This window comes from Pteropus medius, unplaced genomic scaffold (genome assembly GCF_902729225.1).
Source record: "Pteropus medius unplaced genomic scaffold, Ma_sr-lr_union100, whole genome shotgun sequence".
In the NCBI taxonomy this organism is placed as follows: Eukaryota; Metazoa; Chordata; class Mammalia; order Chiroptera; family Pteropodidae; genus Pteropus; species Pteropus medius.
In genome coordinates, this window is record NW_024344371.1 from 8,844,839 (window position 1) to 8,870,877 (window position 26,039).

At 38.3% G+C, this 26,039-nt stretch overlaps 1 protein-coding gene across 1 annotated transcript in view; it reads left to right on the forward strand.

Annotated features, from left to right (window-relative positions):
* Positions 1–26,039, forward strand: part of AKAP6 (A-kinase anchoring protein 6) — a 520,891-nt gene that overhangs the window by 288,084 nt on the left and 206,768 nt on the right. Inside the window, exon 8 of the mRNA XM_039870505.1 lies at positions 12,923–13,045. Coding sequence (XP_039726439.1) covers positions 12,923–13,045 — 123 coding nt within the window. The remainder of the gene's footprint in view (positions 1–12,922; positions 13,046–26,039) is intronic.

Sequence of the window (26,039 nt, forward strand, 5' to 3'; positions counted from 1 at the left end):
TTCCTGGTATGGTAAGGGTATACGATTAAATAATATTTTGTTGTATCGAGATGTTGATGGTGCCTGACCACATTTGGCAGCAAAAATTTTTATAATGATGAAAATCAGAAGAGGAATAAACTCAGTGTTGCATTTTTAAATTCAACTAAAATAACTTTTAGGACATTAGTGAGTTCTTCTTTATCCTTAAGCCTAAAGTAATGACTTTGCGTGAGTGGTAGGATGTTTTAGAAAGATAGCAATTGAAAAAACAAAACAAAACCTTGACATTTATTCCCCATTTATAACGTGTCAAGCAAGATGCTAAGAGGTTTATTTGCTTAACACATTGTCACATTTAATTCTCAAGGAAAAAAAGTGCCTGTTTGATGCAGACACTCTTATTGTCTCTCCATTTTACCAGTACAGACAGAGATACACAGAGAAGTAATTTGTTTAAGAGTACAGGACTCAAAGGCAGGAACTTTGGGCTCAATTCACAACCTTCCACTTTTTAGTTATGAAAACTTGAATAAGTCACTGAAAGGTTACTGTTTAAATCTCTTAGTTTTTAAATGGAACGTTAATTGTTGATCATGCCAATGAACAGATTATCGTGTGAATTTACGGAGACAAAGACTTGTTGTAAATGCTAAAGACTGCATCAATACTAGTCTTATCATTATTATGATATTTTTCTACGAATCCAGGATATTAGCATCAACAACAGTAGAAAGAATGAGAATCTTAAATCTGCCCCTAAGTAGCACTGTGACCTTGAAAACTTAACCTCTCAAGCCTTCAGTTTTGAAAAATAAGCATTAATAATGAAACAATGGGATGACCTCTAAGATGCTTCTCCATTCTGAAATTTTATGAGAGACTGTGAGGCATAATTAAGAGAAGCAGCCATTTCTCTATAAAATATTCACTGGAATATATCACTTCAACATATTTGGCTTCTGTTCTATGGAAGTCTGGGTGAATTTCTCCTAAAAGGTCTTAATGGTAAGTGAGTATGAGGCTGTGACATTAGTGAGCCTGTACGTTTTGCAGCTCTTCATGCTGCATTCTTAGCACTGTAATATGAGAGGAACCAGGCATCCTAGAGGAATTTAAGGTCTTGCTAGAGTTTGTAAGATGCCAGGAGGCCAGGAACAATGGTGGCTGTAAACAAATGAGTAACCAAGTAAGAATTAAATATGGATGAACCTGAATTTATAACAAATAAGGTCAGTTAAATAAAGCAGACCTGAAACATTCACGTTGGCAGATTTGCCTTTGTGGTGTCTTAAAAGCACCTGTCAGCACTGCTGTTGGTGCTCTGTTCAGGCAATAGGGGAGACTCTTTCCAAGTGAGTGGGTTCTGTGTCAGGGCCACTGAGGCTGTGAGCCTTACCATGTAAAGGTTATTGGCCTAGAGTTTGCATGGCGAATGAGCAGTTTTGCCCAGGCAAGGTGCTGCCTGTAATCTCAGGCTCAGGTGCTTTCTGCTGATGAAGATCTGTACACTAATTTTTAAGAAGCTAATGGCTTTGCTGTTTGCCTTCCTTATTTGTCCAGGAATAAAATAAGTTATTTTCTTTTTTAATGTTTTTAAGATAATGAGATTGGAGAGGTATCACTTATAGGTGGTGCTCTGATATTTCTGGATTTGTCTGTAGATTATTCAGCACTACTTGCTTGAGAAAGGGGTGTGTGTGTGTGTGTGTGTGTGTGTGTGTGTGTGTGTGTGTGTGAAAGAGAGGAAAGAAAGAGACAGACACAGACAGACACAGAGACAGAGAAAGGTGTATATCACAACTGGCAATCTGATACTCTTCCTTTTCCTTCCTACCTGAGCCCATTCATTACCTTATAAAAATAAAGCTGATAAGTTGAATTAACAAATTTTTTTTGTCTATTCTTTAAATTATTTTTCTATAACATAGAGAAGACTGTTTGTACTCTTCCAAAATAAAATTTCATTAACGCCTTTTTCCTTATCCTATCTTCCCTGCATCTTTGGTTTTATATATTTATGGTGCATGCCATTGCATTCGAGAGACCACAGTTGACTCTGAGACAACATGGGTTTGAACTGTGCAATTATGTATTTTTTTTCAATAAACATATAATCGGCCCCAGGTTTTTCGTCTGTGGATTCAACAAACTGAGGATAGAAAACAGTATTTTCCGACCTGTGGTTGGGACTCCACAGATGTGGAGGGCTGACCTGAGTTATGTGTGAATTTTTGACTGTGCGGAAGTCAGCACCTCCAACACTTGCATTGTTCAGGGGTCACCTGTATTGCCCAGTCTTCTTAATGGGATACGAGGCCCATGAGAAATCACATACTGCCTACTCCTCTCTTTAGACATACTTTTCTATAAGGGAGACATACTTTTATATAGGCTGGAAAGAACTCCAGGACCAGATTTGCTCAAGGGACCAAAAATATGAATATTCAGAAAAGTAGTAGATGGAACTCTATGGCAAAGGAAAACATACATTTGGTAGGAGGAGATTTTTGGAGCCATACATATTAACGGATGAGGGAACTTTTGTGGAGCTGGACGGTGGCTAAGAATGTAAGCTCTCAAGCTATATTGCCTAAACCCAAGTCCCCCCTTTACCACTTATCACCTATGTTATCTTGACTAAGTGATTTGGGGACTCTCTGTGCCCCAGTTTCCATCCCCGTGAAATAGGGTTAAAAGTGTATCTTCCACATACAGTTCTTGTGATGTTTAAATGTGTTGAAATGTGTGAAGAGCTTAGAACAGTACCTGGCAGGCAGTAGACATTCAATATATGTGAGCGTGTGTGGTTGTTATTGTTGTTATTGTCACTAATAGGAGGGGTTAGGCTGAAGCAGCTCCTTTTATATAGATGACTCTGGACTTTGGGGATCAAATGCCACCATTCTGCTTTCTCCTTCCATCTTCAGCCACCTTGGTCATTATTAAGCTTTAGGCTCCTACATGACCCCTACCCAAAATGGTTAAGGTCACCCCTCTCCTTTCATGGGATCTGTGATGGTCGTCCTACATTCCCAAACCCCTCTTCTCTGTGAGACTCTAGATCTCCTGCCTTGATAGATGATTCTTATGTCGTATTAGAGATAATTCTCCTCTAATTGGCCCAATAATTTTAGTTAATGCACTTCTCTGTAAGGGAAGTTATGCTATAAATATGTGTTCAAACAAAAGCGACCTTCTAGTTTATAATATTGTCACACAACAACTTTATTAATAATATGTACTTATTTATTTATAATCGTATTTACATATATTATTATATTTATAATTATGTACTTATAAATAATAATCCCACAGCACTCTTTAACTAGAGAGAGGGTCATTACAATGTATTTTGGGAAAAAAAAGAAAGGGCTTCTAATAGGTTTAGAATTGTCCCTTAAACCCCTGACTGCTAAAGATGAAAACATTTTTTTTTTTTTTTAGATGTGGAGAAATGTTCGTTGAATAGGATTTCAATTTCAGTATAGCTGATCTTGAGCTCTCCTGTTGATAACTAACCAGCTCTACTGGTGGTTTTGACCTGTGTAATTCTTACGATTATTTCTAGCCCCAAACAGAAAGATACATTTGTTGGAAAGGCAGCAATTGTTTGGGATAATTTGGTGGGAGAGGAGCATACAGCTGATTTGCATACAGCTAAAAGCATGCCAGTCTTTTCACTATTTTTGAAAACATAGTTATTTTTCCTAGCAATGTGTTGTTATATTAACACTTAATAAATTATTGTCATATATAAATGACTTAACGAATATTTTTTAAATTCCTAAAATGTGTATTGATAGTTATAACCCACAGAAATAAAAGCTCTCTGGGGCCTTTGATAATTCTTAATAGTCCGAAGGAGCCCTAAGGCTAAAAGTTTGAGAACTGCTGATCTACATTGTGACACATGTCACAATTTGATTTTATAACTGTGCTCTGAACTCTGTAAGAGGAGAATTTAGGTCATTTATGTGAGTTCCGGGCCTTAATACAATATCTGATACATAGTAAGCTCTCAATAAATAATTTTTGAATTAAGAACCTAATACACACATGTACTCTGGGCACACACACATGGAGTTTGAACAAAAAAGGCAATTTAATCTTTATTTCAGCTAGCCTAATGCTACCCAATCTAGGTGGCGTACACAGTTAGCTAAACCAATAGTACTCTAAAATTTTATATTACTCTTCAAAACTCTAATTCTGTCCTTTATTTTTTTTAACTCTAGATATTTTGTCCAGAGGATGTCTATGAATTCTTTAAAGTGAACGATTAGCGCTCTATACTTGAGGACAAAACACCTGAGTTCTTCTGGCTCAGCTACATGCTGGTTGTGTGTTTGTTATCAGTGACGTACTTAATCGTTCTGAGCCTCAGTTTCCTCATTTGTAAAATGGGGGGCATTGAACTAAATGAGACCTAAGGGCCTTTTGAAGACTGGGTCTGCTCTTCCAACCTGCATGGGAACTCGTCTCCTTTTCCCTTTTCTAAGCAGACATATTTTAATACAATTTTCTGTTTTCTTGGCTCCAATAGTGCAATGCCAAGTGTTACCTTTTACTGACTCGCTGCCTCAAAGTTCTGTGGAAGGAAGTAAGCTATTTTCTTGCTCATTCAGCATGATAAATTCTCCACATGGAATTCCATTTTTTTTCCCTAAAAATATTAACTTTCTTATTACTAAAGAATTATATGTTCCCTAGATAAAATTTAGAATGTTTAGATAAACAACAACTCGATAATCACAGGTAATCTTTTGAATAACCTTAACATCCTATAAACAGTCTCATCTAATCACGCGCATTCTTGTTCCAGATATTTGATTTACAAGGTCTTACGAAACAGGAAAGTGTTTAGATCTAGACCAAACACAGGATTATAACATTTCAGCTCTGCACTTCAGTGTTAAGGAGTCAGCCCTTTTCATTAGAACTTCACAGACATGTCGGGAAATGTTTATTAAAAGTGATTGGTAGCGCCAACAAGGTTGGGGGAGACTTTGAGCTGTAGGAAAAGAGAGAGGAGGAATGCGAAGGGAGAGAGAAGAGGAAAGGAAGGGAGGGGAGCTGAAGAAAGGAGAGAAGAGTGGGGAACAAGAGAGGAGAGGGGCTTGGAGAAGAGGAAAGAGAAGTAAAAGGCAAAAGAGAAACAGTAATTGAGAAAGAGAAAAAGGAGGCCTGAAAAGAGAACACTTTTCAGGGAGGCGAATGGATGAAGTTGTGTGGCAAAGGGTGGGGCTCTCCCAGAGGCTGGGGAAGTAAGAAGGAATGAGAGTGGATGTTGCTATGCTTTGTTTTTCTCTCTGTGAACCTTGTGGGAGTAAAGTCTGGTTAGAAAGTCAGTGTGGCATACTAGTTGACAGCTTGGACTCTGGAACAGAGTTACTCAATATCTATTTAATGGCCTTATGACCTTTAATAAGTTACATAGCTCCTCTATGCTTCAGCCTCTTCATCTATACAGTAAGGAAATTTGTGAAGATTAAATGGCTACCTAAGTTATTAGAAGGTTAACTGGTAGATAGTCAGCACCCAAGTGTTAAGTATTATTATTGTTTAATACTGCATATGAAACATCTACAATTATGCCATTAAACTATCATAATTCCAAATTCTAAGGCGTGAACATCTCAAGTCCTCGTTTGGGATTTAAAGGCAGATACCAGTGATCCGATCCTTTAGTTCAGTGCTCCTGGAGAACTGGAGGTACTTGAGTCAAGGTTTCACCTGGAATAAGTGAGCAAAGCTTGGGGCAGTCAGACTGTCTGGGAGGGTCCCAGCTTCACTCCTGACAGCTTTATCTGAGCTTATCTAGGCTGCAGTGTTTTTTTCTACAAAATGGAGAATAGGGGAATTTATAGAGTTGTGGTAAGGCTTAAATAACTTTCTGGTATGTAAGTGCTGAATTACTATTAACCTATTATTAGTTCCAGTTTATTCCCAATTCCTTTCATCATTCTTGTTTTTAGACTTTGGTGATATGCATTTCAATTTTATTTTGCCCTTAAAATTGTCAGTCGTTTCTTTTTATAAACCAACAGGGAGCAACTGAACTCAAAGCCTGTGGATGTGTTGGAGGAAACCCTTTCCCATTATGAGAGTCAGGGACTTTCCTGGGTTCTTCTCTTCCCAGTTGAAACCACTGTCAGTAGTATTTGAAGAAAGCAGGATTCTGCTCAATTTATCCATTCTGCATGATACTGAGTTCAGAATACAACTTCGCACCTGGTCAGTTTTCAATTATACCATTCTATGCCCTTTTTGCTTTCTCTTTCCAACTGACAGCCTCTTACCTTTATTCTGGGACAGTTTTTATCGGGAATATTTTTATATTCTAAAAATATCCCATTTCAACCTTTAGAAAAGAAGCTAAGTTTTTCATGAAACATTTCAGTATTTGAGTTTTCTTGTGGAATCAGAGTTAAAACTGCCTTACACCATTTCATTTTCTCTTCAATAGTTCTTTTAAAAGCACATGCCATATCCTCCCTTCTGTCGATTACTTGTACTGTGTTGGATGTTGTAGGTAGAAATGTGGGTAAACGTGTGAGGTGGTAGAGTCCAAAACAGCACTTTTAACTCCCTAGCATTTTGTCTCGAGCCTCTGGGTCTCGTTGGCACGTTAAGTACATAGATATGTGGTTAGGAAAGGTAGGTTGCATTTGTGTCCTATTGTGTAAACATTTAAATGAGTCATTTTGTATAGGAACTGTGTGCATAAGAATTGAGAAAAATTGAAGATTAAATATATATGTTGGCAGATAAAACCTCAATGTATAATTTTGCTTCTAAATAGAGTTCTAATTTTAGCAGATAAGGCTAAATAAAGCTCCCTTGTGGGTAGGGTAAGAGGATCATAATTACTCATCGGTAGCCATTGCTCATGTAAAGACTGGTTTCAAAGCATGTGTCTTGTTTTGAAAAGTTAGGCCAGATTTTTCTTAAACTTGCGGCTGTTCATAGAGAAATTTGATCCCCTTCAGACTGGCTGGTCAGATAAGGCGGTCGGGAAATCTTCGCTAGCCTGCAGGCTCAGATGCTGCCCCTCCGTATTGCCTCATCTGATGACCCGAGATAGAAGTCATGACTCCCTCCTCTGAATGCCCAGAGTGGTTGGTGCCACCTCATGTTGTGGCACTGTGGAGACTCCTCTCATTCATCTCCCCTGAGGTACCTAGCTCAGTACTGTATACATAGTGAACATCAAAAAATTTTAAGCAAATGAGATAAAAGATCAAATTGATTAGGAATCAAACATATTGATTAGGAATGGTTTCTGAAAATTCATTATCAAGCCGTAGTTTTAACATCAGTCTTTAAAATATATTTTCTCTTAACATAAACCCAATGTGGATATAACTGTAATTTTCACGTAAACCTAATATGTATATAACTATCCCTGTCTTATAGATGAAGAAACCGAAGTTAAGAGATATTAAGTAGCTCATTTAGTTTACATTATTAGTAAGAAGTAGATGGAACCTGGAATCATATTCAGTTTTGTCTGATTGTAGCAACTGTTCTCTTAACATTATCCACACTGGTTCATGATGAGCATTTTTTTTTCTCTCTCTTTTAATATACCCTCTCCTGTCCCTCACAATTAATTCTCATTTAAATGTTTTTGAATTTCTAATTTCTGCCAGGGACGTAAACAGATTGTTAAATCAGCTGGCCTGTCATGATTTCATGTGGTGCCAGTGAGGCTCTCCAGATTCAGGTACTGAGTCTACCACCTTCTAGCCGTATAGCATCGGGCAGATCTCCTCACCTCTGAGAGCCCCAGTCTTCTAATCTGTAAAATGGGGGTGACAGTAGTACCCACCTCACAGGGTCTTTACGAGACCCAGATGATCTATAGCATAAAAAATACTTTTATAAGGTCCTGGCACTTAGTGAAAGCTGTGTAAAGATTATGTATTTTTTCAGCTAGCGCCGTTCATTTGAGATCATTCACTGAATCTTTTAATCTTGGAATACTAAGAGAGTAGTAAAGACTTTTTAATGGTTTAAAAGATGATCAGCAAAGGCTGATCAATTTTTTTCATAAAAATAGTGAAAGTAGTTCACTTTTTTGATACTCTTCAGCAGGTTCCTGTTTGAAGGCAGCTGACTTGATCTAGACCATTCAGACACCACGCTCGATTTCTCTGTCTGCAGAGAAATATGCATCCTTCAGGGGATGAACACACACACATTCACACGCACATCCAGACAACATACACTGAGAGGAAATGATTAGTTCAGGCCATTGGCTGAACTACCTCCTGAGAACCAAGGGCCATCTCTGCGATTAAACTGAGTCAGACTCACCTGAATAGAATGGGCTAGTTCAAGCATGTAACTGCCTTAAATTTTCTGTAAATTAGAAAGGAAGTTTACAGTGATTTTTGCTTGCTGAAAAGAAATTGCTCTCCTCCTACCCTTACCTAGGTATATGTTTCTTGTTAAGCATCTCACCTCATCACAGATCCCCTTTCAGAAAAAGTAACAGACAATAGTGAATGCGAAGGGGGAGGGACTTAGAGCTCAGAGCATTTTACCTCAGTGCCAAGACTGTGGGAAGAGATGTTGCGTCTCCTTCGTCTGGATCCGAAACGTGTCTCTAGGAGCGCTGTTTCTAGAGTTCGGTGTGGTGCCGTGAGAGACACAGACTCTGGCGTGAGATACGGGAACCAGTCCCTACTCTGACACCAGGCAAGTCCCTCGCCTTCTTTGACCCTCAGTGTCCTCATCTGTAAAACCACCATAAGTGGCACCACTTCACAGACTGATGGTGACAACATAGCATCTACTTCCTGTTGTATACGTCTCCTTTCCCCTTTTAGAGAAATAGTTTTCAGTCTCAGTTTGGTCTAAAAATGATGTAATTCAATAAAAAATTGCCCGTAGGCTTTCACCTCTGTAAGGCAGAGACCACATCTCCTTTCCTACTGTATCACGTTTCCTGGTCCCCTATGGGGCAAGGAAGGCTCTACGTTTTATTCCTGCTACACACCACAGCCTTGCCAGATGGCAACAGTCATTAACATCCACCCCCCGCAACACACAAGTTATATTTAACCAAACTAGGTTTGTTGTAGGAGAGAAATACATAGGAAAATAAGAGAAATGGTGGGTGTTTTTAACCGTCATGAGAGTGTAGCTACTTGCAAGACTCAAGTGTAAATTTAATATAATATAAATTAATTCGTTGATTATCTTAACCAGCCGAGGGCTCTAGCAAATCATTTTTTGCAAACCCGTAAGTATACATTTGCATGCACTTTCACTTTGCTTCTTAGTCTTTCAAGAGATTGATGCTTTAGAAAGTTTAAAAGTAAGATTTTTTTTCAAAGCACCTCATTAAGGAACTTTCAAAATGCAAATGAAAGTGCGCTTCCAGCTGGTGGAAACAGGGCTGAAGGCTGTTCCATTTTCTCCTAAGTTGGATGATCAGGGTTTCTTCTGAGGGTTGAATCCTGGTTTGGCTCTAATCAGAAGTTTACAAACTCTCAGAGCATGTATCACATATGAGTATGGCAAGGAACTGACAGAAGGAAACAATTAAGGGAGTGGCCTGAGTCACCCTCAGTGTGCCCCTGGAGAACTTGGCAGGGAGGCAGAGAAAGGTAATGGAAGAAAGGGCAGAAAAGGATGATGAAGAAACTAGTGGTAGAAAATGACAGAGAGAGACGGAACAGATCTGATACGTTGGCAGGAGTTTGAACAAGAAAGGCTAAAACGTAGCCCTTCAAAGACTTGTAACTCAGCCTGTAGCAGTGAGTTGAATGTGCTTAAAATGTTCTTTTTATGTAGTGTGCTGGCAGCGTTGGATTGTGTCATGAAGAAAATCTAATTTTTATAGTCAACTTTGACTCTGCGGGTAACTCAGAATATTAGAGAAACAAACACAGATAGGTCAAATACTAAGAATAGAAACAAAATTGGGTACAGGCCGAATTCTGACACAGGCAGAATACATTTCACAAGAAAATTCAGGATAGTGTGCCAACTCTTTACTGATTGTAAAACTTAAAAAAAAAAAAATGATTAAAATTACTTGAATTCAGTAGGCCAGTGCTTAGATATATTCTTTATGTTCTGCTGAAAATTTTGCTGTGGTGATATTTATCTTTTTATTCTCAATAATATGAAGCAATGCGTTTTACACAGAGTAGGCACTTAATAATTATTTGTTAAAGGAACGAATGAGTGCTCAATAGTTTTACTAGGATTTGATCTGTGTTACAAAATAAGTAAAATTTTGTATTTCCCTTCTTTTCCTGTGTTGTTACTTGCATCAGCCTCATTCTCCTTCATTCGTACAACTCTAGCAGACCTTCTGAAAATGAGCATTACAGATTTGCCGCATGCGTCCAAGTGTGAATTCTCCTGTGTATCTCTTGGCTCGGTGTACTGTGGCATTTACTTGGTCTTTCTAAGAGGAGCATTTATGGTGTGGGGATAGTAGAAAGTACACTGTTCACTATACAGAACACCGGTGACAGTGCGCACATAAAGGGCCGGCAGAAGTGGAGACGTAGTTGGCGATAAAGATGTCAAGAATCGGATAGACTCCAACTTCATTTGCTTTCGCAATTTCTGTTCCTATTCTTGTGGCTACATATATCAGTGGGAGGGGAGGTGGATAGCTAAGACTTCCCTAAGAGAGAAGAGTGCTTACCTTTTTATTGCAGCTTAAGAACAGAGGGATTTCTCAGGTTTTATTGTGATTGATGAAACTTTTTAGCACTGGCAAGGAAAGAGTTGAGAAAATGCGCAACAAATGAAAATTGGTGAGGATGGGATATAATTCGGAAGAAACCCTGAGCAAAGGAAGGGACGGACCTCTTTTCTTTATGTCCGACAGCCTTGGTTTTGCTGTCCAGCCAGGCTACGCAGAGAGATTATCCAGAAAGTTTCCTCTGGGTCCCATGGGTTTTGCCTAATCAGCATCTCACAAATTTCAGCTAACTCTGAAATCGTGGTTCTGTTAGGAAATCTGACGCACATTGTTTAATACTCTTTGGCCAAGACTAACCTTTTTATGTTGAGGTACCCATGCAATCACATATCCACACATCGTTTTTGTTTGCTTGTTTTGGGGGGGAAGAGAAGATACCGCATAGTTATATTTCAAATAACATCTTTTACTAATTGTCGCCTTGGATTTAACCATTTGTTTGTAAAATAATTTACTTCCTGACTTAATTTTCCTCAAAACCAATTTATATATACAGATGTAACAACTCAAGTCCAAATTCAATAATAAATACTATTTAATACTATAAATACTATAAAATAGTATTTTCATCTCACAATTATCAACCACCTAGACTCTGATGTTCTGATGAGGTTCTGAAGATGATATCTCTATAAGTCCTTTTGATCCCAAAAGATATCCTAATTTTTCACAGAATTTAATTATGAGAGTATAAAGAAGAAGGACTTTATTTCTAGCAGACTAAATGTCTGAGAAAGGGCAAAAGAAATTACGTAGCATGGATTCCTAGCATTTAGAACAAGTCGCGATATGAGAAAATTAGAGATTTTTCAAAAGGATGGTTGTAATTGTTCTATGACACTTGGCACAGTAGGGATGTTTTCAATAAGAAAACTTTGGGTAGCACTTAAGAACATGGAAAAACATATGATACACCACCACGTGGGATGAGAGATTTGATAGGTTGACAACACACCAGAGCACGGAGGGGCAGTCTGATCCGGCTCCATGGGCCTCCGGGCCCACATTTCTGCTGCCTACCACTTTTGACAGACTAGAATGTGTCTCTGAGTGTTATTTGTCTGCCTTTCTCTTTACTACCCTTCTCAATTCCCATTTTCTCTTTTTCTAATAATTATTTTGAGGCCAATCAATTGCTTGAATTAAAGGATTATGAATCTTAAACTATTATCCAGGAGAAAGCTTAATAACAAAATGTCGTTTCTGAGAAGCATAATAAAGAAAATGAATTTTCACCTATTCTCACCTCAGTCTCAGCATATATTCTGCTAAGCATTAAAATATGAATCAATCAAAATCAATCAAAAGTAAATCTGAAGAACAGGGTAAGTTTAACAGGGAAATAGCATCCCAAGCCATCTTCATGAGTGTAAATGTCGAAACCTGTCTTTGCTCCTTTTGACCTCCAGGTGGTGCTGTTTACCAAGTCTTGGAAAGCAGGCACCCAGCCCCGTTTCCTTCCCTTAGGTTCATAGCTGGTGTTTCATTTTTTCAACAGATTATCCGTTTCTACAGATGTGTTCTTTCAAATGGTCAATAAATTTTTATAACCATTATTTGAAAAATTGCAAGAGTATTGTGATTTGTGCTTCCTAGCCAAGAATATTTCTTTATGTCTAGGACACACCAAGTCAGGCGTTTATATGGTTCATTGGTCGCACCTTCTCTATTCTTCCTTGCTTCTTAGAACCCAGGCTCAGCTACAAGCATTTGAGCTGTCAGTAGAAGTCACCAAGGCCCTTAAAACACTTACGTTACTTAAAAATACATTACTAGTTCAGTTAAGGCAACTCAACTCCACAGGCTTCTGAGTAAAGAACATCATCTTTAGGGAACTGCTTTTATCCCCCCAAGCCAGTGAGTGTTCCTAGCAGACCTGACCTGCTTTTTTGGTGAGGGAAGCTTGTCAGACACCAGAAATGTTTTGATGATTTGAGGTCACCTTTACGATGACACCCTGGAGTCCAATCCAAATTTCTCAGAGAAGTGTTCCTAGGAAAAAAATGAGAGGGAGTCATGGACAATTTCTTTCCAGTTTGATAGATTTTAGTGCCAGGAATAGTGGAAAATCTATTCTACAGTGTGGAATGAGGATGGGAGTGCAGTGGTATCAATTTTACCATCAGTGAGGTTTGGAATATTTAAGATTAGCTTTGAAAAAATAACCAATTTTTCCTTTTTCCCCCCTTTTCTGTTTTTTGTCACAAGGGGTTTGTAAACAAGCTGGACGAATTCATTCAATGGTTAAACGAAGCCATGGAAACCACTGAGAATTGGACACCCCCTAAAGCAGAAACGGATAGCCTTAAACTGTACCTGGAGACACACTTGGTAGGCAAGATTGTGTTGCTTTTGCTGTTCGTAATGGAAGAATTTTAATGTGCTGCTTTTTTGTTTATGGAGAATATCAATTTTATTTATCAGAAGTCATATGCTAATGAAACCAAATTTTGATAGAAAACTGCAGAAGCTGAAAATTTACAGGCATTTTAAATAATACTATGAAATCGAATCTTTCATACGCTAAGGTGTTTTTTTCAAAAAATTTTCCAAAAAGGTAAGTAATTATTTAAAAAATACCTTAGAAAATTTTATTAGACCCTTGCTCTCTGAAGCGGCGATTGAAGGTTTCCACTTCTTAAAAAAAAAAAAAAATGAAAGAGATAATTTTGATGGCCATTCTAAGCTTTCTAGAATTCTTGTAAAATTAATGAACCTCTCATTATCAAGAGGGTCTACTTTATCTGTTCTACACTGGGTTATTTTAATAAAATATTTAAAACGATGATCTCCATCATTTTTGCTGCTATGTGGGTTTTTCAGCATATAATTAATACAACTGTCATCACACTCATCCCTGTGCACAGGGAAAACCATGGAGGGGAAGTGGAAAACACTTGGATGAATATGCTTCTGAATATGTTAGAAGCAAGAATTATAGACTGGGGGACATTTGATGAACCTCATGAGGTTTTTACTGAATGCTTCAAATGGCCGATATCAATTATGAAGGGGCGGAAACCAAGTAGTGGAGTGTGATAAAGCATGAAGAAAAAGCACGTTGTCGTAGGAAATGAAAATTCAGGCTTTAAGGGTCTCATCTTTATTCCTTTCACCGATAGCATGAAATTGACAAAGGCAGTGAACACGAATCCTTGGGTACCCAACTGTGGGCTTGATTTTCTGCCCCTCTTACACACGCAGAATTTGGATCGAAAAAGCATTGTGTGAGAGTCCTACATGTGTGTGAGGTCATAGGGTTCCAGACCTGTTGCCTGTGATGGTGAGCGAGAGAGTGAGGGGGAGAAGGAGGATGGAGTGGCGGAGGGGGTGGGGTGGGGGCACGAAGGAGAGAAGAGAGAGAGAGAGAATATGTTTTAGTCTTTTTGGTGTTTGCATTTTGCAGTGTTTTATATCATTGCAAGAAAAACGGCCCTAAAATCCTGTCGCAGCATGCAGACAGTCTTGTGGGTGATAAAGAATGACAATACCGTGTGATAGAGGATCAGCCTATTGCTTCCCTTTTTAGAAACCTGGGCTGATGGTGTGTAAAAGTGCCAGTGACCTCAAACACCTCTGGTGCACAAGGGTTTTTAAACACTGCCCTTAGTACTCAATTCCCTGTTGAGTAGAACATTGATTTTTTTTTTTTTAAAGAGGGCATTTCATAATAGCAAGATAAAGATATTCAGTGCTTTATAATGTAAATCGTATTAATTAGAATGTCAACTTTTCACTGGCATTGTTCTGACAGAAATTCTAATCTGTGTTTAAACAGGAGTATATGAACTTTATTTCACATTAAGTGTGCTGTCTTAATTTCTCTTGATTTAATATTTTATGGAAAACACACATTTAGTTTTTTGAGGTCCCAGAGGGCATGGGTACATAAAGAGTACTTTAACTCTTTTTATCGAAAGCCGGGCTAAGACAGTATGAATCAAGGTCTCTCTTCTTTTTGGGAGTTGAGTGACATAGCCTCTTTGTAACCAATGTCCCATTCTCAAATCCATATTACAGAATCCCTTGCTTAGCATCCTTGTGTTGGCCTCTGCCTCATTCTAACCCAACATTATCCATTAGAACTTTCTACAATGAGATGGACTATTTGTATTGCACTGTCCAATGTGGGAGCCGCTAACCACAAGTATCTACTGAGCGCTTGAAATGAATTTCAACCAAGAAAATGAATTTTAATTCTAATTCACTTACGTTTAAATTTAAATTTCCACACGTGGTTTGTGACTACTGCATTCTAGCCGTATAAATTGCAGAACTCTTTGCAGCTGACCATAATGAATTGTAGGCATCCATATTTGCTATAATGACATTCTCGCCCACTATGCGGAAACCGTTGTCCCCTTTGTTGTGAATCTCTACGTTAGATTCGCAGCAAGGAGTCCTTCTTAAAATGTTTCTCTCTTAAAGAATAAACTTGTTTCTGCCTGAAGATCAACACTTTATTGAATGAGTTTTTTCCACGATTATGTCTGATTATATTAGTTGGACTAGAGATAACACAGGAACATCTTCTTTATCTCTGCTTTGCAAATAGTGAGGGCCTATGGTCTCCAGATCTGTTCGCTGGATATTAAGTTGCAATTTCATATTTTACTTCTGCAATCATGAATAATACTAACAGTTATTGAAGACCTAGTGTGCGTGCGTTGCCATTGAGTGATACTTAAGGATGGTTACTTGAGTCACTGCTACAGTGCATGCTGTGTCTGTTACTCTAGATACAGCCATTGTTTAAACATGTTTAAACTCTGAGTTACTCTGTCTCTCTGAGGACAATGTCAATGTTGTCCTCTTAGTCAATAGTGTCAATTTTTTTTTTCTATTTTCTTACTGTGGTGCTGAGTTAGTGTTAAGTTATTCTACTCAAAAGAAGGCAAAAAATATCTACCTTACCATAAAGAAAGTATACAACTAAGCCTAGAGATTTGTATTCCTTAGTTCACCCTGCATAAGTCTGCTCCTCAGTGAGTGGACAAATGCTGTTTGCAAGATTATTCATTATGTAGATATAGCTACATTAATTTCTTTCAACATCTTTATAGATTCTATGATTTCACATTAAATCAACAGATGTGCAAGGCCCTGAGTCGAGTATCTCCTCTGGTTTAATAATGCCTTAGAAGAGTTGGCACTCTGCAATGTTTATTTTAAAGAAAAACAAATATAAAAACAATAACTAAAGTTGTACATTTATATTTTGATACTTAATTCAGTTATTTTCCATGACGGTAACCAAGGGTTTTTACCAACACAAATCAATTAAAGCTTACAATACCTTTGTGAGAGATATGAAGGAGCTTTATTTTAACTGTAAGAAATACTGTGAAATTGCAATGATACATCAATGATTTTCCATGATAATTAATCATCTGCTTGCAACCTAGCTGCTCCTTTCAAAAATACAATTTCTATCTTCCTAGAAAATGACATTTTTAGGAAAATGTCATTCTAGAAAGGCATTTTGTGAGTATTGAACATATTGAACGTTCCTCTTGTTTGAAAACCACTTTTAAAATAGCATTATATACTTATTCTTAGATGGACTCCCTTCTTTCTCACCTCTGCCCACTTTTTTAAAACAGCTTTATTGAAGTATAACTGACATATAGTAAATTATATCTATTTAAAGTATATAATTTCACAGATTTCCACAAACTGACAGATGTATACACTCATGAAACCATCACCACAATCAAGATAGCGAGCATATCCATCACCTCTAAAAGGTTCCTTTGTAACGTTTCCCTCCTTTCCCTGCTGGATCTGCTTTCTGTTACTATTAGATTAGTTTGTACTTTCTAGAATTTTGCGTAGATGGAATCAAACAATATGTACTCTCTCTCTCTCTTTTTTTTTTTTTTGCTGGTGTTGGGGGGAGTCTGGTTTCTTTCACCAAGCATACTTATATTGATGTTGCATGTTTTAATTGTTCGTTCATTTTTGTTGCTGAGTAATATTCCATTGCACAGATATACCACAATATCTTTATCCATTGACCTGTTGATGGACATTTAGGTTGTTTCCCTCATCACCTTTTATATTGGCTTTCAAAGAAGCAAAAGTCACCAAAAACTACATTTGAATAGAAGCATCATGAGTGGTTCTTGGCAGACTATTTGGATTTTTTTTTTTCTTTAAGAGAATTTATAGTATCTTTAGAAGTTAGAATGCTTAAAAGTAAAGCAGCAGAGCAGGACAGCAGCTTCTCCCTCTAGAGATTTCATTTCATGTCGATTTACTCCTGAAAAGATAACTCTTATCTCTCAAATACTTTTATGGATGCCTAACTCGCCAAATGGGCACCACATCATATGCAATCAATTGTAGGAAAACAAACTAAAAGTTTTTTGTTTTTTTTTTAATCTATAGCTAATCAGAGTTTCCAGTAGGAGAAAGCAAAGTAAAATTAATACCAGACAGCTGTGCAAGAGTAAGAAAAAGAACCAAGCACAAGGGCTTGGATTAACCTTGGTAGGTAAATTTGCATAGATAGCATCATGTCATGTTGGGCAAACATTAACCAACCACATAGAAATAGCCTTGGAAAAACATCATTCTTAATTCAATTTGAAAATGAGAAGACATGAGTAGGGGAATGGTGATTATGAGCTCATATGTATTAAGCACCTGTGAGTGCCAGGCGGTTATTTGGGTGTTAGGAATACATGATGGATGAGTTTGACTTCTTTCTTCCAGGGACTTGCAATCGAAGGAAGATAACCGTAGATTAAATAGACCCATAAATAATGAATGTAATCCAATTTTGTGCAGTAAACTTCTTGAAGGATAAGCAAAGTACTGTTCAGAGGATAGAGAAAAGTTTTATTGGTTCTTCCTGAGGGTAGGGAAGGCTCAAAGAGGTAATTTGATGTACACCTCACAGGCCATATATGATTTGTTGGATAGACAGTGGAGGAGAGGATATGGGAGGAAATTTTTTGGGCAAGTTAGAGATGTGTGGTGAGCCTTTTGATGAGGCTGAGACTAAGTCGGAGTCTTACAGGTGGTAAAGGAGAGTGAATGTCTTTTTAATGCGTTGAACTATTCTCTGGGGTCAATGGGGACTCATTGAAGGTTTGATTTTATTTTCAAACAGGAGGGTGACATAAATCAACCACAAATTCCATGCGAGTTTGGTCAGCTTGACATACATCAATGGGGTGGGGTCCCTGGCTTAAATGAGAGAATAACTATGAGCATAATGGAAAATGGATTTGAGTATAGCATTTGAAGGATATGCTGGTACAGGCAATATGTTATGAGTTTTTTAAAATGTGTTTTTTTGACTAACATATGTAGATATAACACACAATTCTAAAGGTAAATAAAAGAAGGGAATAAAAAAAGTCGAAAGTCGAAAGTGAGCCTCCCGTCTGTGTCCCCCCAGTTACCAATTCTCCTCCCTTGAGACAACCACTGCTCTTTATATCCTTTCGGAGCTCTTCCAGGTGTTTGAAAGCACATGCATATGACTTAACTCTATTTACTTAACTTATATTAGCAATAATTCAGAATTGGCATAGAACTATTTCGCCCTTTTGAATGGCTGTGCAGTGTTCTATTTATGAATATGCCACAACTTACCTAACCAGTCTTTTATTGATGGGAACAAATTGTTTGCAGTCTTTTTCAATTTAAAACAGTGCTTCGATGAATATCCTTGCATATTCATCATCTTGCTTAGTATAGAATATCCTTAGGATAAACACCTTATACATGAAATTTCTGGGTCAAAGGTTATACACAGTTAAAATTTTCATGTATTGCCAAATTGTCCTTGATAGCGATTGTACCAGTTTATACTCAGCAATGCATCAGAATGCCTATTTCTGCACATCCTTGGATGTGCTATTGGAGAATATTACCACACTGGTTAAGATTTTTTCCTTCAGTAGTTACAAATGGCATTTTATTGTAGTTTAGTTTGTATTTCTTGTATTTTAAGTGGAGTTGAGTACCTTTTTTATATTTTTAGGAGTCATTTGTATTTCTTTTCTGAGAAATGTCTGCTCATATTCTTAGCTTGTTTTTCTGTTGAGTCATTGGCCTTTTGCTTCAGGATTAATGGGTGCTTTATACATATTAAGGATATGAATCCCATTATTTAAGCAGTATTTACATGAAAAAGAGGGAGCAGATGTTACAAGAGTGACCACTGGGGGCATGTGCTGGACATAGAACAAATTTTGTTTTTCATACAACTGCTGTAGTTATAGGACTGTAGTAAAAATAAACAAACAATCAAACAAACAAAAACCATTCAATTATATTCACTGGAAAAAATTCAAACTATAAAAGAGCATAAAATTAAAAGTAAAAAGTTTACTCCCTTCACCTTGGATAACCAACATGAACAGTTCATTCTATACTCTTTTGGACCTTTTTATGTAAAAGCGCGTACATTTTAAGGATTTTTAATTCATATTATATATACTGTTCAATGACCTGCTTTTTGTTTCTAAACATATATCTCAGACATCCTTCTGTTAGTATATGAAGATTTATTGCATATTTTAGCAATTCCTTAATATTTTATTGTGTTAACGTGCCGCAATTTATTTATTCATTCCCATGATGATGGCTATTTAAGCTGCCTCCTTATCTATGCTTTTGCAAATAATACTGCAATGAACATTCTGGTTATTTTAACACCAGGTGAGAGGCTCTTCCTTATCCCATTATTGTCTTGTCTACAGCAGCAACTCAAGGCTCCCATGTAATGAGAGTCTGTCATACTGTAGGGACAGCTTTTGCTATAGATCCTAAAAAGTGATTATGTGTGTAGAGTTTTGAGTTCTTATTACAGGGGTAGCTTTTAAAGCTCACCTTCCAGAACTTTGCTGTTAATTTTAGGATTGGTGCCTGCAATATGAGGTGGCTACCACAAGGTGGCGCAGAAGCATCAAAATCCTGCAGTACAGTCTTGGTACCCTTGAAAGGTTTGAAAAATTTTCCTTATTGTGTCATTAACCTAAGTACTTACAAAAACTGATTGTTTTAAACTAATAATGTGTCTGGTTAACAAAATCTCAGTACAGATATTTTCGTGCACTTATCATCTACATTTAACTCTTCATGTTATATTTTTTTTATTAAATAGCTCTCTCATCTGTATCATAAGAAAAATGATATACTTCTCACAGAGTATTTACCTACATAAGTAAAATTCTCCAAATACATTCAGCTGTTTTTCTTTTACTTGCCTTCCTATCTCTACCTCTGCTCCATTTTCATTGCTTGAAGTTAAGATAACAGGCTTTCCTTTATTTCCACTTCGTGGTACCCACCACTTCCTGCCTACCTTTCCCTGCTGAGATGATAGGCAGCCCTGGCCCAAGCAAGCTGAACTTCACAAGACCAGCAGCTGCCATGTGGCTATACTGCTCAACTAATGGGAGGCAGCTGGTCAGACTTCAAAAGCCTGAGGAGTGTGGATTTGGCTGCCACCTCCCTCAGCCTCGCTGAGCAGAGCTTGGTGGCCTTGTAGGGGCTTTGAAGTTCAATTTGTTTGTCCCCCATGGTTCTCCTCAGTTTAAAGTGAGTAGACAAGAGTTTAGTGGGAAGCAGCATTACTTCTCTTCGGGGGATTTGAAATAGTTTACTCCTAGCCTTAAGGTACTTCCTTGGGTGGCTTGGGGATGTACAGGCCTGTTGGGAATTTTTAGCATGCAGGCATTTTGAGGTTGATGTGTGGGGACAGGAGGCTCATTCTGGACATGTGAAAATCCTGGACCACATTCCTTTGCTTGTATAGCTCTAATTCTAGGAGATAGGAGATAATAGTATTCTCTTCCCTTTTCAGTTAAAAAAGATCCCTAAACTGTTTAAAGCGCCTGGGGATATACTTTTTGCCTGACTCAGTTTACGGGCTCTTGGGCCATAATACGCAGCAGTTCTGATCGTTTTGAAAATTGTTGGCGCTCAGACATTTTACTAATTTATTACTTTATTTCTTCTCCTTTTTAGAACATAATGACTTTTAAGGTAGAAAACTAGGGAAACGCTGAATTTATTAAACACTTCCTGTTTAGGGCAGTGCTGTGCTAATTGCTGGAGAGAACGTGTATAGACTGGCTTGGAACTGTGCGGGTTCATGCACAGGCTGAAGGACACTGTGTATGGACAAGAGCCACTGCGTGACCTAACTCTCTGTCACCTACCATGTGCAGGTCCTATTCATCTGCAGTGTTACATGGAATTTGGAATCTTGAAACAGTTTGCCTGGTATAAATGATATTATGGTAACGTTTTAGGCCCCAAACAGATCTTTACATTAGCCAGAAAAATGCCTGTCATATCTATCGAAGGTGGTTGTGAAGATCAAATAAACACCTTATCTGTGAGGATGCTTTGTTCGTTTTGGGAAGTCATGCACATCCTCCTTAGAGACCTGAAATCGTGTGGTATCAGGAGCCCAGATGTTCCTAGAGAAGTTGCATTTCTTCCCATCCAGCCTTTCCTCAGCAATTCACCTGTGACTGTCACCTACTTGAGGGACGGCTTGCATCTCTTTGGTATCTCCTCTGACACTCAGCCTGGCATGTGAGTAATAGGTACTAAAGACTTCTGCTAAATGAATGAATGAACATTTGTAAAAGCAGTGTTACAACCATTATAGGCAGCAAATTATAACTGATATTATAAATTATCAAACAATAACTAAGAATGTCTGCAAGTTAAATTATTTCCTCTACTATTTCCAAACCAAAAAGGACTCTGATCACAGAGATTTGGGGGTTTTGTCTGGTATGTTTGTGACAAGAAAAGCACCTACAGAAAAAAAAATAGGAATGTTTTCTTCTGTTTTCAGGATGTAATTCCTCCCCTTTGGAAGAAAACACAAAGATAATAAAAATGTTAACTTGGATATTAGAAAGGTTAAAAAATTCCACAGGTTAATGTTACTATTTCAAAATATGAAGACTGTATATGACTAGACAGGCTGTTAATGACTTGACATTACAAAATTTATTAAATTTATTTTCAAAGCAGTTTGGTTCCCCCTCTCAAATGCACGAAGCATGTGGGAGTTGTAATAGATCTGCCCCAGGCTGCCAAACAAATTTTTAATGGAACTGGAGTCCTTCAGGGATTGTCCTAAATCCACATAATATTCTTAAGTCCTGGTGTTTGCACTGGGACCTGCATATTAGCAGATGTACGTGTGAATAATATACTTATATTCATCCATCACCTTGGTGACTCCACATCTGTAGGGGCTGTTGCACATCAATTATTCCACCGCAGGAGGTAGAAAGATATTTGGGCAGGCATTGACCTCTTTTTCAATCCGGGCCTCAGAGCAGTGTCTTCTGGAAGTCAATTGTTCTGCCCTTTAGACAGAACCTCTGTTTGAGAATGCATTTGGCCTAGTGTGGCCATGCTGGGAAGTCAGCATGATAATACCTGTGCTAGGTGCAGTGGCGGCATCCAGAAAAACAAATGACAATTTGGTCACTAAGAGGCACCATCAGCATTTAGGATCTCTCCTATCTATCTGATTCTTACATAAGATAGTCTCAAGTCTATCAGAAAAGAACGTCAACTTTAGTAAAATACATTTACCTTTCTCTCTCTCTCTCTCTCTCTCTCTTACACACACACACACACACACACACAGACACACGAAGCAACTGTTTGAAAGAAATTGTGAATTGTTTGAAGAGCTAAATTCACTTTCAAATGCTTGGAAATATTTTTATTATCTGAGGTTTCAGGAAGAATGAGAATTTTTATCTTTATATCTTAGTGCCTTCTCTCTTTTTTCAAGGAAAGCCAAGTTTTTATAGTGCTTATCTCTTTTTTTTTATCATCAACTTGGAACTTTTTTCTCAAGAGTACATAGTACTTTTAATTTTTTTAAGCTTCTGATTTTCTAGCTGGAGGTGTGTTGCATATTGTCATAATTGATAAATCAATGACAAATGTAGCCACTTCATTTCGTGGGGCAGATATACGATTGTGGTGGTGGCTGACCATTTGTTTAATTATGTGCTAAGTACCATATGATGAGAGAGTAAAGTTAAATTGATGATTTGGGCTATCTCAGCCAGGGTACAGTTTACATGGCAATTACACTGGGATCATCTAAGTGTAATTGGCAAGTAATTTTGTAAGCGAAGGAACATGACAGCTCATTTACATGGTGTTCACTGAGTAAAATTTGGGGACATTTATCAACTACTTCCAAGTGAAGAGTGATTGCACCAATATCTCCCAAAACGCTATGGGCAGTTTGAAAGCTACATGGAAGGTTTTTGGTACAAATCTTCATTCATTTTCTTCTGGAACGTTTGTTAGGCATATCCTGTGTGCCAGGCATTGTCCTAGGCACTAAGAATACAAATATGAGTGAAAAGTTCTCTCCAGGAACCGATAGGTAGGATGTAGACACATTATCAATAGTTATAGAACACCGTAGTGGGTAGAGGTTTGAGCTCTGCACGGGTACCGTGGATGCTGAGATGAGGAAACTGGGCTGATGGAAGATGGTCCAGGAAAACTTGCTAGAGAGTGTGACACCTGAGATGGATTTTAAAGGCTGAGCAAGGCTGAGCCAGGGGTAGGGAAGGCAGATTTTTCAGGCAGAGATGCCAGCAAGAGCAGAATCTTGAAGGAGCTTTAAGCAGTTCAGGCACATTTCAAGGCAGACATGGGGCTTGAGAAACAGACCTGGCTGGGATCTTAGAGGGCTCCATAGGTCTTGTTAGAGGCTGGACCTTGTTCTTCAACCTTGAGAAGCCATTGGAGGGTTTTAGGAAGAAGAGCATCTTTTTCTGAGTTTTATAGACAGACCATTCTATGTAATAAAATGTTTTTATTACAATAGTATGATATGTCAGGCTCTATTCTACAGATAACAAGGAATTTTATACTCAGAGCCACCTACAAAGCCAATACTGGCCTTTTCCACTTTTTACAGATGACGGAACTGAGTACAAAGAAGTTGCCCAATGTGTTACTTAGGGAGTGATGGAGGAGCCAGAATTTGAATCCAGACTGTCCAGCTCCAGAAGTCATGCTCGCCACCATCACCGTATGCCATGTCATAGCCCCTTGACACAATCAGTCGCGACTCCCTGTTTATAAGATGCATAACCTCCACCCACCACTACACTGTGAGCTCTGACAGGTCAGGGGCTATATTCATCTCCTTCACAGCTACATTCTGCAAGCCTAGGACAATGCCTGCCTCTTCATAGGCATGTGACAAATAAAAATAAATGTAGTTTTAAAGCGGTCAGGCTTGGAGTCAGCCTAGCAAGGGATGATGACGAGGGCCTAAATCCATGGTGAGGATGGAGAAATAGCTTGGCAGGGCTTGGTGATCAATTGAATCTATGGGTTTTGTTAGTGTATTCTCACAGTGTTTCTGATTTCCAACTCCTACACTGGAGAGGTGACTTGGCAAAAGAATCCGAAGCAGAGGGAAGCTAAGCTCGTGCTGCTCTGCACAGAACTCTTACATTCCTGAGAAGAACTGTTGTGGACTCAGGATGAGAAGATAGAAGAAACTTCCTTGGAGATAGTTAAAGATAGAGTGGACACATCTGCCTGGGATGGTTGAGGGACAGAACTGCCCTGGGGTAGATGAATGGTTAGATAGCCTTTGGGATTCTTCCGCCTTGGAAAACTTTCTGGTTTAGAATAAACAAAAATTCTCCCGAGACACCTATCCTTAACTGCCCGGCTTAAGATAAAATCAAAATGTCTAAGGACTGGAAAATATTAAGTCCAAATGCCAGGATTATAGATAAGGAAACAGAAGCCTAGAAAAGTCAGATGACTCCTCCAAGGGTACACATTTAAAGCAGAAGGAAGACCCTGATCAATGGCCTCTCAGGCTGTACTCCTTCTTCCCTGAGTCTCAGACAGCAGCTTCTTTGTATTGGTGCCCCCTGTGGGCAGGCCGGTGCCGGGTGGTGACACAAAGGCAAAGAGATCCTGGTATCTATCTGCACTTGAGGCGTTCAGAGAGCCTCAACAATAGGTGCCACTTGTCACCTAAAAATGCCAGCATAGAACATCTGGAAAATAGAGAAAATGAATTTAAGAGTTCGTAATGATTTTTGTTTCGGCCCACTCATTGCCAGGCACTGCTTCAGTGCTTTACGATCATTACCTCTAATTCTTACAACAAACTAGAAGTTAGGTAGTATTATTTTCACTTTATGTTTCATAAAGCTAAAGCACCGAGAACTCATTCCATAAGGCCAGACTATGTTAACTCCAAGTCCTACCCTGCACAAAAGAAGTTAATATTTTGTCATGTTTTTCTACAAGTCTTCTTCTTCTACGCACTGGGATTATTCATTTACATAGCTATAATTTTATCAGAGATATAATTTTTTATCTTCATTGTTGGCTTGAAATGTATTCTGTGTATTTTTCAAGTGATTTCAGAGTCTTCATTTTAATGGCTGTATGTGTTACCAAGTTTTTAGGAGGTTCGTAAACAAAGAAATGTTTGCTAATAAAAATCTTTCAGTTCTTGGCACATGTGGCAGTTGGAAGGTATGTTTTATATTTTGAGGACTATCTGACCATCCTCTATGGGTGGCATTGGGGAGAGGAGAAGAGAAACTGCCAGGTGGTGCACGGGGACCATGGCTTCTCAACCACCTAGAGCCCCTCCGGGAACGTGGGAGGTGCTGGGCACAACTCTGAGTGGAACCTCAGTGGAGGTGGCCCGAGTCAGGTAGCAGGTGACTTTTTAATCCTCTGCACTTCTGACAGAACATACGGCCTTCCTCCTGCCCTTGTAAAAAAAGCAAGTTTTCATTTTCTTAGGGTAGTAAAAATCTTTTGTGTGAAGAAAAAGTGTCATCAAGCGCCTTATTCATGAGCATATATACTATCTCTTTAAAATGACAGTGGGAGTAAAAGTTCATCAGTTCAATATGTCTTTCACATTTGGAGACTCCTGACTAATAACCTCTGGTATTTATCATCAGAACAGCCAAAGAACTAAATGCTGGCACATGCTGCTCTCACGCACTGAGAAAAACTTAAAAAGACAGAAGATTTTCTCCATTTTTTCTTCTTCCATTCATTTAAAAGAAAAAGCATACCTTTTTTTAATTAAAAAAAATATGAGTATGCAGAAACATCTGGCCTATATTACCATAGCAGCCTCCTAAATGGCCTCCTTGTCTCCAGTCTGCCCTTTTAAAATCAACTGTACACAACAGCCAAAAAGATTTTTCCAGAACACAGAACTGCACCAGTCACTCGCCCATATTGTTGCATCGTCTTCCATGGCTCTTTCATGGCTCTTTGAGTTAAGTACCACGTGTAGCCATAG